At 26.6% G+C, this 13759-nt stretch overlaps 1 protein-coding gene across 2 annotated transcripts in view; it reads right to left on the minus strand.

Moving 5' to 3' along the window:
- The window catches only part of LOC132922802 (zwei Ig domain protein zig-8-like), a 348605-nt gene that overhangs the window by 22278 nt on the left and 312568 nt on the right, over window positions 1–13759 (minus strand). Inside the window, exons 3-4 of one of the 2 annotated variants that reach the window (XM_060986516.1) lie at window positions 5505–5718; window positions 3242–3316 (exon numbers count right to left, since the gene is read on the minus strand). In XM_060986516.1, coding sequence (XP_060842499.1) covers window positions 3242–3316; window positions 5505–5718 — 289 coding nt within the window. The remainder of the gene's footprint in view (window positions 1–3241; window positions 3317–5504; window positions 5719–13759) is intronic. The other variant, XM_060986521.1, reaches the window with a different exon arrangement.

Genomic DNA, 13759 nt, shown 5'->3' on the forward strand with positions numbered 1-13759 from the left:
AAATATGTTTTTTTCTAACATTAACCTGCATGATTGAATCATTTTGATAAAAGACGTTATATTGACCGAGAAATGACGTCATTTATCAATTTTCGTTATTCACCGTAACATAAAATATATTACATAATAAATATTTCCTATTTTGTATACTTTTTTATAACTACGCACATAAAATGAAAATTAATATATTTTCTTATTGTGAAAAAAACCTAATAAATATACATAAAATTAATTATAAACAATTAATAAAATATTAGTTTTTTTTAAATTCATTGTTAGAAGATTCAAGATACTAAAATATAATTTATTCGTCTTTGCTTATCAATTTGATAATATTTTCTTTAAAAAGTAGACAATTAAATGATTTAGAAATTGTTGACTTATAAAACATCTAATTTTTGTTTTTAAGTTTAATTTATATTGTTTTTAAATTATGAAAATACTTAACTTATATAATATGCAAAGAAGTATAAGGAAGTACCTATTTGAATGCTATATAAATATAATCTATTGAATAAACCAGGCTTAAATTATTATTAAGATGTTCTGTGATTACAAATTGATTAGATTGGAATCCAAGTCACGAATCATAAGAGATTTGAATAGAGAATTTATTATTTAATTATGGGCTCTCAGTATTAAAAAATATCCAGGGGCCTATGGTTATTGCCGAGTAAGTGAGTGGTCAGACTGATATTGAGTATAATATTATAGCCGTATGACAAAAATGGCAATATTAACTAATGTTTGTTTTTAAGGAATGAGTGTGAGATATTGAAATTCCGTGCACACGTTTTTTAAAAAATATATACGTATTATCGAAACGAAATTTAGTTTTTACACTAAAAAACATTACTCTATTACATATTATATTCTCAAGTTTTCACTATATACAACAAAACATGAGTCAATTGTAAAAAAAAAAAAAACAGTAAAGTTCCATGTCGGCTTATATATATATATATATATGTATACACAACACAGTATAATTACACGGTTGACTTTCTTCAATTCACCGGAGCGGAAAGAACCTACGTATTTAGGATTTCAAGTACAGAGGACGTCGACTTATTGAATTCGAAACATCAAGGGACTTGGTCATTTTCAAAGTTAACAAGTTGCTTGTAACATAAACTGCAGTACGTGAAATGCTCATAGTATGCATTTTGTATTTTTCTTATACTATAATAATATACAGTTACATAATAATATCAGTTTATTAAAAATATTTTTAAATTTATTATAGTTGTTATGGTGTATAATTATTTATAATTCTTAACATTTATATTTAAAGTACCTATATTTTCATGTTTGTTTATTTTCCAAAAATGTTTATATTTTATTTAGCTTAACCAAATATATCACTTATAAACTCGCACGCTTATTTTGAAAATAATTCTAAGTTAGCTATACTTACTCAACAATTATAAACATTTTCTTTCGACGATTAACGATATCCTGGACGAAATCCTGACTATCCAGCATATTGGTGTGAAATACGTAATAAAATATAACTATACATTTATCAGCGTTCATTGGTCGTTCACAAAATTTCATTTTAATACGAACTGTCTATGTTTTGGAATCGGTCTACACACTACACATTACGGGATTTCTGTGAAATCGGTACATGCATTTTCCTTTAAATTTGAATGGATTTTCGGGCAAACATTATTTCTGGGTTCTTCGAATCACCTAAAGGTCACATTTATACGAGCTTTGAACATTTTGAAGTCAACCACCACTTTAAATGGTTTTCGTGAAATCAGAGTCGATTACCAAAATTTCCGTTTTAGTTTAATTATCTATAGATTATAATTATTTATCTTTCAGGAAAAGTAAATAATATAATGTATGAATACTTTCACTGCGTGTTAAATATTTATTACAAACTGTTTGTAAGCGTTTAGTTTATTTATTTGGCTGACATAGTTATGGAAATTTAATAGTGTTTTGGTTAAATATAGACGCAATTGTTATTCAAAATTATGCAAACAAATTTCAAGAAAATATTCATGTGAATTTATTATTTTAACGCAGAGTTGTACACAGAGAGAAGTGCATGTGTGTAAAATAGCAAAATACAAATATCTGATGCGTTTCAACGTCAAATTCAATGAATTGTGTAGTGTGTATTTTATATTACACAAATATTTAATTGAAATGTTGTATAAATATTATTTTAGATTTTGAGTTGTGAGATATAACAATTGAATATTTCTGAGATGCATTTCGGACAAATAAAATACAATTATATAAATAAATATATATTATTATGCACAGATCACGTCAGTTTCGGCGCACACTTTGAAAATTATCTCATTTAAAATAGAAAACCTAGTGACATGTCAAAATAATAAATAGTAATTTTGTGTGACAACAGTCCCATCAAGTTTTTAAATTTTAAGTAGCTATTAAACAATTTTTAAAATTAAATGCATTATTATTTATCGAATATATTAAAAGACAACTTTAAAATCCCGCGTTTGCTAAACGCGAAATATATTTTTGTCACCACTCGCTGATGTCAAGAGTTAATTTAAAAAGATTGAACGGTAAAACCAAAAATCCTGTATTTATGTTGCAGAACATTAAACATATTATATTGAACGTGTACTTAAGATTTTTAAGTAAATATTATTGTTAATATTTACTCTAGATGTACAGTAAATAATATTTTTTTTCGATTATCTTGATAATCTTCATGACTAAATTATTTATCTTATAGATAGTAATGTAATCGGAAATGTACGAGTATATGAAACGCATGATTTTGTATTAAAATTACAAATAACAATGCATTACTTCGGTGTTCTAAGGAGGTTGTTTCCTTTGTATAATAACAGATATAAAAATCAATTTGTTTTTAACGCGCGTCGTCTGTATGCTAATTTTCGGTATAAATAAGTGCCGCACGCCACAATCGAAAATGGTCCGAGTAGGTTTTGTTTTTCGCATTGGTGTGATAATAATAATAATAATAATTTATTTTTTAATCGCTTTATGTGTTGTGCATAACGTAGGTAGGTACACAGTTTTTTTGGCATTCAATAATGCATATTATTATACCTAATTATAGTGCGGTAAAATTACCGAAAACAAATTACTTAGAAACGGCCGTTCCGAGCAGGTTTACACGAAGCGTTTTATATAATAATAATAATAATAATAGTGTTATTAGCGTTAATTCAGCAAACGTTTGTTAACATCAAACCACACGCAAACTCGTTTGTATAAAAACCTTTTGTAAAGTCTCCGTCTCTTATCATCATGTCTAGTAAATTATCGTCACTCTCCGAAGGTGGTGGTTTATCGTCTGAAACGTAGGTTTGCATATATCGACGACGCAAAGTGTTGAAACAATAAAGATAATAGTAATAATAAACAATAATCATGTAACAACAGCCGTGTTTCACACGCCATGTAATATGGCGAGGAAGTGGACGTCTATATAGATTATTATTATCATCAAAACGACTATGCGAAAAGAGAAATATAATATGGACTAAACTCTATACAACTATGATATAGGTAATAATTGTATTATGCATAAGAGACATATATTTGTATCATGTATATCGAGGTAATTATTTAATCATCAATATACATTTTATCGATAACTTATTTATATGTATTGATGGAAAAATATTTTTGTTTTGTACAATAATATACACAATTTGAGGTGATTAAAGTATATTTTTCATTTTATATTCCAAAGTATAACATTTTAATTTCGATGTAAAAAAAAAGAATCTTCTTTGAACCATTGTAGTAAATTGTTTATATAATTTAATATTTTAAGTTTAAATGAGTGCGGGTGAATAGTGTACCAACATTTCATGAGGTAAAATTGACCATATCACTCCACTCTACCATTTAAAATTTAAATGCTTGCATTAAAGTTACAATACATTAATGAATCATGGTTTAATATTAAGTTCTAGTCATTTTTTAATAAGAATCTAAAATAAAAATAACGATAAAAAAAATAGTAAAAATACTTTTTTTTAAAAAAACATCGTGATTTCATGACTTTAAATTACATGTAGTATGTATTGAGAAAATGACTGTTCAATGATAAATGATATACTCAGTATTCCAGTGTGCAGTATACACATATTTTATACAGACTCTGTTTTACAGAGTGATTCACCAAACATTCCCACTGCCATTTTTCTTTAATAATGTAGTTATTCAAAATCTAATATTTGAAATTTTAAGCCAAAAAAACCATATTTTCAAATTCTTGAGTTTTTTTGCACTACAACTTGAAAAGTCCCGTGGAAATAAAAACTGTAAATTTTTGTAAATTATTTAGTAGATGATTTTTCTGAACATTTGGATACATCAACATCAAAATTCGAACGAATAATTTATGATTTATATAATTGTGTATACTAAGAATAGTTCCATGATGATAAAGGCCAGGGAGAGAAAAATAAAGTTGGTAGAAATTCAGGAGGGGGACATCTTTAATTTTTAAAGGTATATTATCTTAATATACAAAAATGTCGTGTATGACGGGTATGTCCACGATGCACTCCGAAACTACTCAACCGATTTTGATGAAATAATCATTGTATGTAATTTGGTATCCATATAAGATAGAATAGTTTTTATTTGAATTAATGACTGCAATTTTTTTTGCAAATTAAATGTTTGTTATGTTTAGGACTGTGTGATTATTTTTATAAACCGAATGATAAATAATTGGTTAATCGAATAATCAAGCACAATCTATATTATCCAAAATCCGAATAATTGAATTACTGAGTTTTTTTTAATCGGTTATTAATTATTATTATTTTATTTTTATCATATAAAAATTCTGAAATGCTGATGTCAAACCACGAAATATTATTAAAAACTATAGAATACGAGTGAATGAGTAATGGTAACTTTAATCCATATCCAATATTATCCATAGTACCTTCTTTACAGAAAAATATTTTTTCAACACTGTGTGAAGATATTACTAAAAAAATAAACAAATAACTTTTTTTCAAAAATGGATAGACCTGTAATTTTTTTTTAAATAAGATATTAGGGGAAATTTTCCATTCTGTAACTTTCACAACATAGTGTAATCTATACATATTTATAATTTGAAAAATAATCTAAATATAATAAATATTAAATAAGACCATATTTATATAATATTGTTAGTATGAATATTTTAATAATTAAGAGACTGTTCGTTTGAATTCCGAATTATATACATTAACATAAAAAAAAAAATGATCCACTAATTAAATTACAATAAAAAAAAAGGTTCTCATTAATTAAAAAATATATCTATAACTTTAAGTAGCCACGAGGCAAAAAGTAGGGCAAAGTATCTCAAGAATTTGAAAATACGATATTTAAGTATTAAATTTAATAATGACGAAATTCAAAATTTCGATAAATTCATAGTTAAAGGAAAAAATGGGTGTGAGTATGTTTGGCGAATCACCCTGAAAAATAATGTCAAAGTTTAAAAAAATATTAAAATAAATACTCACCGACGACGTTCAGCGTGACGAATATGCTCCTCACCGGTTGTGTGCTCACCTGGCACTCATAAATGCCCGCGTCTCTCTTTTGAGCCCATTTTATGTGCAATGTCCACTGGTCCGAATGCGACCGATGGTGAATGGCCTGAAACCGCTGGTCACTGGTGTATGTGTACGCGCCCACCGTCAGTATATGTATGTCTCTGTGTCTTATCCATGACACCTGCAACATAAGCAATTGATGATACGTTATAATTATTTTTTATTTGACGGAATTTAAGGCCATTGGTTCGACATATTATGTATATTATTCGCTATGGAAATAATCAAAGTTGTCTGAGATTCGTAAGATAATATTAATGTTAAAATAATATGACGTTACCGTTTGCATTATTGAATTATAATTATAATTTATCAGATGAGATAAGAAATCTCGAAGTGGATATCATTATTTAAAACGTTTATATAAATGTACAATATTATATAAATCTAAAATCTTAGAGCTGAGTCTGACAAGAGTTATTAGTTATACATCATTATACATTTTTTTTTTCGTTTCCACCAAAATTATGTAATCTGAAGAAAACGTCGAATTGAGTTAAAAAACTAATTTAAAGTTTTCAGCGAAATTAGGTTTTTGACTAGGTGTTGGCTTAAGTTTACGAGCAAAACAATTAAGATGTGCAAATCGTTTTGTTATTTCAGTCCACTTTGTATAATATATAATATTATGAATAGTTGCTATCAACGCGCATGACGATGGAGTGCAAATATATGGACTGGGCATTATATAAACGATATTATTATAAATTTAAATCATTTTTTTTTAAATCACGTTAATTTTACTGTGCTAAATATCGATAAATTAATTAAAGTTGCAGATGAGTAGTTGTTGCGGAGACATCGAAGTAAATCTCTTAGGAGATTTTACCAAATGTGTATATGATGATACAATTGGTGCTGTGTAGTCTATACAGATTTTATTAACACAAAATTTAATGAATGGACATTTAAGAAACTTACAATAGTTTAAAATTATACAAGATCTACTAAAACTGCAGTTAAGTGCCTATATAAAAATATAATGTTGTTTAACTCTAATAATTTATTATATTTTAGATAAAATTGGAATGGAAATACTTATTAAAGAAAGGACAGTGTTAAAAGGAAGACATATATAATAATATTATTATGTAAAAATAACAAGCTAATTATATTGTAAATAGAAGGTGACTCTTCTATAATTTTGTAATAGTTGATATTTTATACTTTATAATAATTCGGTATTATTTTACCAAAAGAGTACCTATCCTGTATTTTATTGGTACTTGTTTTTTTAGTTAAAATTAGTAATACAAGTAAAATACATACAAATATAAAAATGTTACTATATGTTAATTAATAGTTCGGAAATGTCATTAATTTTACTCCCCTCACTCAGCATTCATTCGTGTCAACCCTGCATACACTTTACAGATGCATGTACTCCAAAGTTGCTACACACTAAAATGAAATGCACTATACTGCGCTAGTCAATACGTTAGAATATTAGAATATGATTAACTATCTCCTCTCTTGCGTGGTAATTGAAGTGACATCGGTATCGTAATTTTAAAAATATTATCCGTAGAACCATACAATAATGTAATATACTCGTTGAAATTTAATATTACATATTAAACAAATTATAAGACAGGTACAGAGAAAAATCAAAAATTATGACAAATTATGAAAATAGATGCAATGAGTCCGTTCGACGCATGTCTGAGCGCAAGACCGTAAATTATAACATAACGAAGTTATTTGAAAACACGTCTGACCAAAATAACGAGCGACAATTTTGCGTTACAGCAGCAGCAGCAGTCGAGTAAACTGCGAAATAATTGGCGGAGACTGCAGCGACGCGAGATGCGACCCTATTACATTATATATTATACGCTGCACCGGTGGCGTAGATAAGTGAAAGGACACTTAGGTAGACGGTATACATCACACATTGTATGTATGTATATTATGATGCGTGCGTATATTATAGGTATACGTTTTAGAGCAATTAAAATCGTTTTCCGACCCTTTTTTTAATTATTTTTTTTTCTGGGATTCTTTATAGAGCAGTGTTTAAAATGAGTGGCGACGAAGATAAAAACAACGACGGAGAAAAAAGAAACGCGTAGTGTCAAAGGACAAGCTTTTTTTAAGCGTTTTTTTTTTCTTTCGTCTTTTTATATTTTATGTCAGTGTGTACGGCTTCTATATCTATGCATAACGATATATAATATATTTGTATATACCTATGTATTATATAAACGACGTTTTAAGACATAGGGGCAGGGATTTCCTACGTGCTGTTTCTTACGCAATTTACGTGCAAAAATAAATTTGTTACGACCAGCGATTTTTGACGGATAGATGGTAAAGGGATTATAATATTATAAAGAATCGAAAATAAACATAATTACACTGCAGGTATTAAATGCAAAGAAATATAATCATGGTTAAAATGTATTTGAATCCACTTCGATAATAATATACTTATATTGTACGGTGCAATCGAACCGTAATAACATTATGTAATATGAGGAAACGATTATTCATTGAAACCCGTCAACGTAAAAAAGGCCAAGCTCCAGGTTGTTGACGTTAACTGGTGTAGGGAGTTAACCCGCCCGTGGCTACGCCACAGAAACTGAATTAATAATTTAATAACAACGAACGTGTATGATTTAAAACATTATATATTAGGTACCTATAATGTTACATGTACGCAATAATATTATATACTTTGACTTTCTTATTTCAATAATATTTAATAAAATAACAATGATAATAATAATACCATTATTACCAATTTCATAAATAACATTAACACCATGACATGGAAGTATAAATAAACTAGTTGTATTATTTAAAAGGGGCTTTTCGTCAAAAAATAATATTATTATTATATAAGTCAACGTAATACGATCAATGTCAATGTAATGAAGAATATATAATTCTCAGTAATAAAAATACAATATATTATATTATTATTGTTTATTTGAAAATATTTTATTGTGTTCGAAATATTTCCACGATTTTACCGTCGAATTTCAATTCGTTGAATTTTGTCTCACGAGTTATTACAAATAATACAAATATTAATTATTGACATTCGAAGAAACAATATTATTCGTTTCTGCTTATATTAATAAAACATAACTATATAGTACGTGCCTTTTAGCAGTAATGTAGATATAAGTAATCGTAAAAAACGCAATTAATATTTTTATGCAAAATAAATATTTTTGTTCTTCGTATCAATATAAAAATAATACAAATAATAAAAAAAACAATTCATCTATATTATATTGTAACGATAACGTGATACATTTTGATAATTTATAATAATATAAGTGATAAGTAACATCCATTTTATTTTATACATTTTACGTTTTGATTTGACATGTATGGTTATAGTCAGTAAAATTAATAATAATATCTATTTATTAAGTCACAGTTAATACGTTATATTTTAATATATCTACTTACGATAATGGTTGTAATGATACAAATGTTCTTTAATATTATTACATTCTCAATTATCTAAAACTTGATTAAGTCTATGGATATTGACATCTGCATGTCGATTGACACTACGCTCATCGTATTCAAATAATCCATTTTTATCTTACTTTGATGATGTTACGATGGATACCGAGAGGACAGACGCACGAGTCCACAATAGACAATTTGTTATTGAAATTCGAAACAATTGAAACACCTTAAAGCGGGAAATATTATAATATTATAATACCGGAGATAAATTTTGTGACACGATTAATCTACAAGACAAGTGCAATCACGGTGACCGATGGCGACCAACTGAACGCCAATCTCATATTATAATATATATGATACACGTAATATCTTATAATAAAACATTATATTTTAATATAAACAATTGATATCGGATTGCGATATCACTTTGTTATCGCAAATCTTCTGTGCTCTGATTGGTGAGTAGGCTAGTATATTTGTATATAGGTACCTACAATACGTTTTTAAGTAAAAAACAAAAACGGATGAACGGTGAAAATAGAATAGATTATTAATTGATATCAATTTTATTACATTTTAATAGTATTATTTTAAATGGCATATCAAAGGGAGGTGTTCGTTTTAAACAGCTAAAAAAGTCATTAGGTATAAATGGTAAGCGAGAAACACAAAAAAAATAGATTATTTTATGTACCTAAAGTAAATGTACAAAAAATAATATTATGTAATAATACATATTAATAAAATTAAATATAAAAATTATAATGAAAAGATTGACTTATGTAATATGTACATAGGAAAAACAACGATTAACGACCTGCATGTAGGTAATAACCGAAAATTTGTTCTATAATTCGATGTATTTTACTCTGACGGTCGTCATAACCACACACTTTCAAAAAAAGGTTGTCATTCAAATCCTGCACACTGTAATACATTGATTCCGTACAATTATCCCAAAATCAAACCATTTGATAGGCGATACCGCAAACACACACTGTTATGTATACTAATAGGCAATAACGTATACATTTATTATTGTTTAGAACCGTGGTACTTCAGTTATCATATCAATTAAAATCATAAATTCAAGAATATTTGAAAACATTAGGAAGTACTCAAGCACATCATTAAATGTATTCTAATCTAAGTCTTATCTACTATACATACTTTATTTCACCTTATTATATATTGAATTATTTTTAATTAATAGGTATTAAAATTATAAGGTCTCATAAATTACATTATTTTTACAACAATTTGTTTAATAACGATAAATTTTTAATTTTTTAACTGTTAATTAATTGTGTGTGGCTTTGAACTAATAACCTTTCAAATTTTCTCTTTTAACAATAAAAAAAAAATTGCGTTATAGAACGGTCTAAAATGTGCGGTTATAAATGGTAAGTGTACGATAAGTGTACACTAATTTTACTCGTTGTAAGCAGTATTTTGTTCTCAGCGATGCTTGTTGTAGTGATTTTTAGTGTACTTAGGTATTTAAATTTCAAGTATATTATAGTAATATTAATGACAATGTTTATAACAATTAACATAACGAAGTATTTTTAGACAATCAGAATTTGTAGAACAATAAAGTTACAATAGTCCAATCCTGTAGAGAACTGATCAAAAAGCCAAATTAATATATTTTTATTAATTATTTTTCAAGATAATTTTATCAATCAAGCTAATAATATAATACTTATAATAGATATACCTGCACGGCTGCACTATAGAAATTGTTTTCAACAATATTATATATTATATATATTTTGTTTTGTAAACATTTTTAGACATTGCTGCGTAGGTATTGCGTATATACTATGTACATATTTTTATCATTAAACGCTAGATACGACCCATATAGTTATTATTTATCCTAGTCGATAATATAGATAAAAAAAATAATAAAAAAAACAAGAAATTATAGTTTTTATTGCAGAAAAAAAAGTAGAGATTTTCATATTCTTGCAACAATCCAAGATTTGAGTTATATTATTCCTTCTAAAATGTAATATAAATCCCGCAGCAGTTCCTACTCACTAAGTGTTGGAAACTATTTTTTCTATATAGAAGCGCATCGGTTGTGAAGTGTATATGGATTTATGATGTGAGTTCTAGGTAAAAAATTCACGTACACATATACGCATATATGTACGCGTGAAAGTCGAGTGTTACTATGATTAATGTGTTTTAGCTTTTAGTTGTAAACTTGTATAATATTAAGTGGAAATTTTATAAAATAATAAAAATCACTCAACGGAGTTTTGAAAAAAAAAATAATAATCTGTACTACTTTAACACAAAATACTATATAATCTATAATAACTAATAATAATGTTGTACAACATATTGAAATAATAATATTATATAACGTTATTACGAGATTAAAGCTCACAAGCTGTACAAAGTGAGCATGTTTCCCTCTTTTATTCTTCTTCAATAATGTAGCTATTAAAAATTTAATATTTAGAATTTTTAAATATGCTCTGATTATATTTTCAAATCCATGAGATTTTTTTATGCTACTTAAGGAATGCACCGTGGAGATACAAAATTCTGTGACAACACTCCCTATTTTAAGGTATAGTAAAATTAGTGGTCTATGGATATTTTTTTTTGGAAATGATGATATATCAAAATCAAACGAGTAGTTTTTAAGTTATGTAACTTTGTGAACTTAGATATTATAGGTCCATAATAATATGTCTGGAAGATGTAGGACTATGCTAATTTTTAAAAGTATCAAAGTTTAACAAATACTAGAATCGATACTATACATTTATTTTTCTTAAACCATATATTTGATTTACTACTATCTTTAAGTACTATACACATTTTAACAATTGAGAAACTACTCGTTTAAATTTTGAATAAAGTGCATCAAAATTATCCATAACACATTTTATAGTAAAAAGGGAGGGAAGTGATACAAGAGCACTCTGATAAATATCTGTCCACTTATTTATACTTAAAACCATTTTACCTAATCTTTATTTTTATATTTTATTATGACTTAAATTTAGGTAAAAAAAAAATATTATTAAAAACATTAATATTATGATCGATATGATAAGCGTTTAGAGTCAAAACAAACATCTAGTATCTATGGGTAAATAGTTTATTACAATATTGTTCCTATTTTGATTTCTATGTTTAAAACTTTAAACAATATGGAGAACGGTATGAAGTTCTTTATCTACTATAGAATTTTTCATCGATTTTCCTGGTTAATATTTTCGAAAACAATAATATATGAAATAAAATGATTGGTTTATATATGAATACATATATTGTATATTATAATATCTAGATAAAAAACGTTTTAAAATGTTTACCTTAATTGTTAATACATAATAAAAAAATATATAAATAAAAATCGTTAATTTGTTAATACTATAATATATAGATGTCAATATTACTCAATAATTTATATATACAATTGTATTATATTTCTGTATAATAATAATAATAAATAATAAGTATAATATGATATACCTAGTATTATAATTCCGCATCATAATTTAACACTAAACACACAATGGGGAAAATGAACAATTTTTTATATAAATCGGTGTACTCAATAAACTATAATAATATGAGGTATTGGATTATATTAAATATCTTTTATTTTGGGATTTTAATTTAATTTATTTAAGTATAATATTAATTACATATCACCCCGCACAATACTATAGATAGCGAATTGGAGTGAAGTGCGCGTCTAATTTATGCCTATAAAAAAAGTTATAATACTATTTTAACAATATAAATAAATAATAATTATAATATAATCAAAAAATATAAATTGTTTTCGTTTGGTTTAAAGTTTAAACGGACTTATACGAAAATATTCATGAACAGTATAAAAAAATATATTTTGAATAATATTTCTATATTATAATATATTAAGTTTTGTCATTCGCGCGTTTAGAGGATTTAAAATGCCTTTATTTTTATGTTTATCTATCTTTTCGAGTATAATATAATATATTATCTTTTATATAAGTATACACTATATATAATATATAATACGCGCGCGTTTACGACAATTTATTTCGTGACGCGTATTTGATACATTTATCCAAAACGGTTTTTTTCCTTCGAAATTTCGCAACAGCAACTAGCTGCAATATCGTATTCATAATCGCATTTATCATCGTCTCCCATTCGAATCCACGACACTCATTCGCGAAATATGTACAATATAGAAAAACCGTCACTGTCACGATCAGAGTCACCGCATGCCGAGAAGAATGTCCGCTCCACTACAACGCATCTCATCAAAACACAACCAATCGTTGTACTACTTACTGATCGATTAGGTATTTAACAAAAGGGCGATTACTGCCTTGCACTATAATATGGATACTAGGTGATACATTAAACGTAAAATACTCATTAGGTATATAAAAAAAGCTAATATCGTTTTTTGAAGATTTCGCCTCCACGTTCTACTTATAAGTGATTTGATGTTTCACCATGTCCTAATAAAGTTTTGATTTTTTTTTTACAAATAATGCATCTATGATCTATCAAGTGAAACAAAAAAATGATAATATATTGAGTTTTTTTTTTACATTGTGTGAGAAATTAAAAAACAAGAACTGTAAAATTGTATTATATTGAACAATGACTGGTGGTTGACGGAACAAATAGTTATTAATTCTTATTTTACTTGTAATACAAATGACTGAGATGAAAACAAATTGACTTGGAAATGA

The sequence above is a fragment of the Rhopalosiphum padi genome, chromosome 1, assembly GCF_020882245.1.
Source record: "Rhopalosiphum padi isolate XX-2018 chromosome 1, ASM2088224v1, whole genome shotgun sequence".
Lineage (NCBI taxonomy): Eukaryota > Metazoa > Arthropoda > Insecta > Hemiptera > Aphididae > Rhopalosiphum > Rhopalosiphum padi.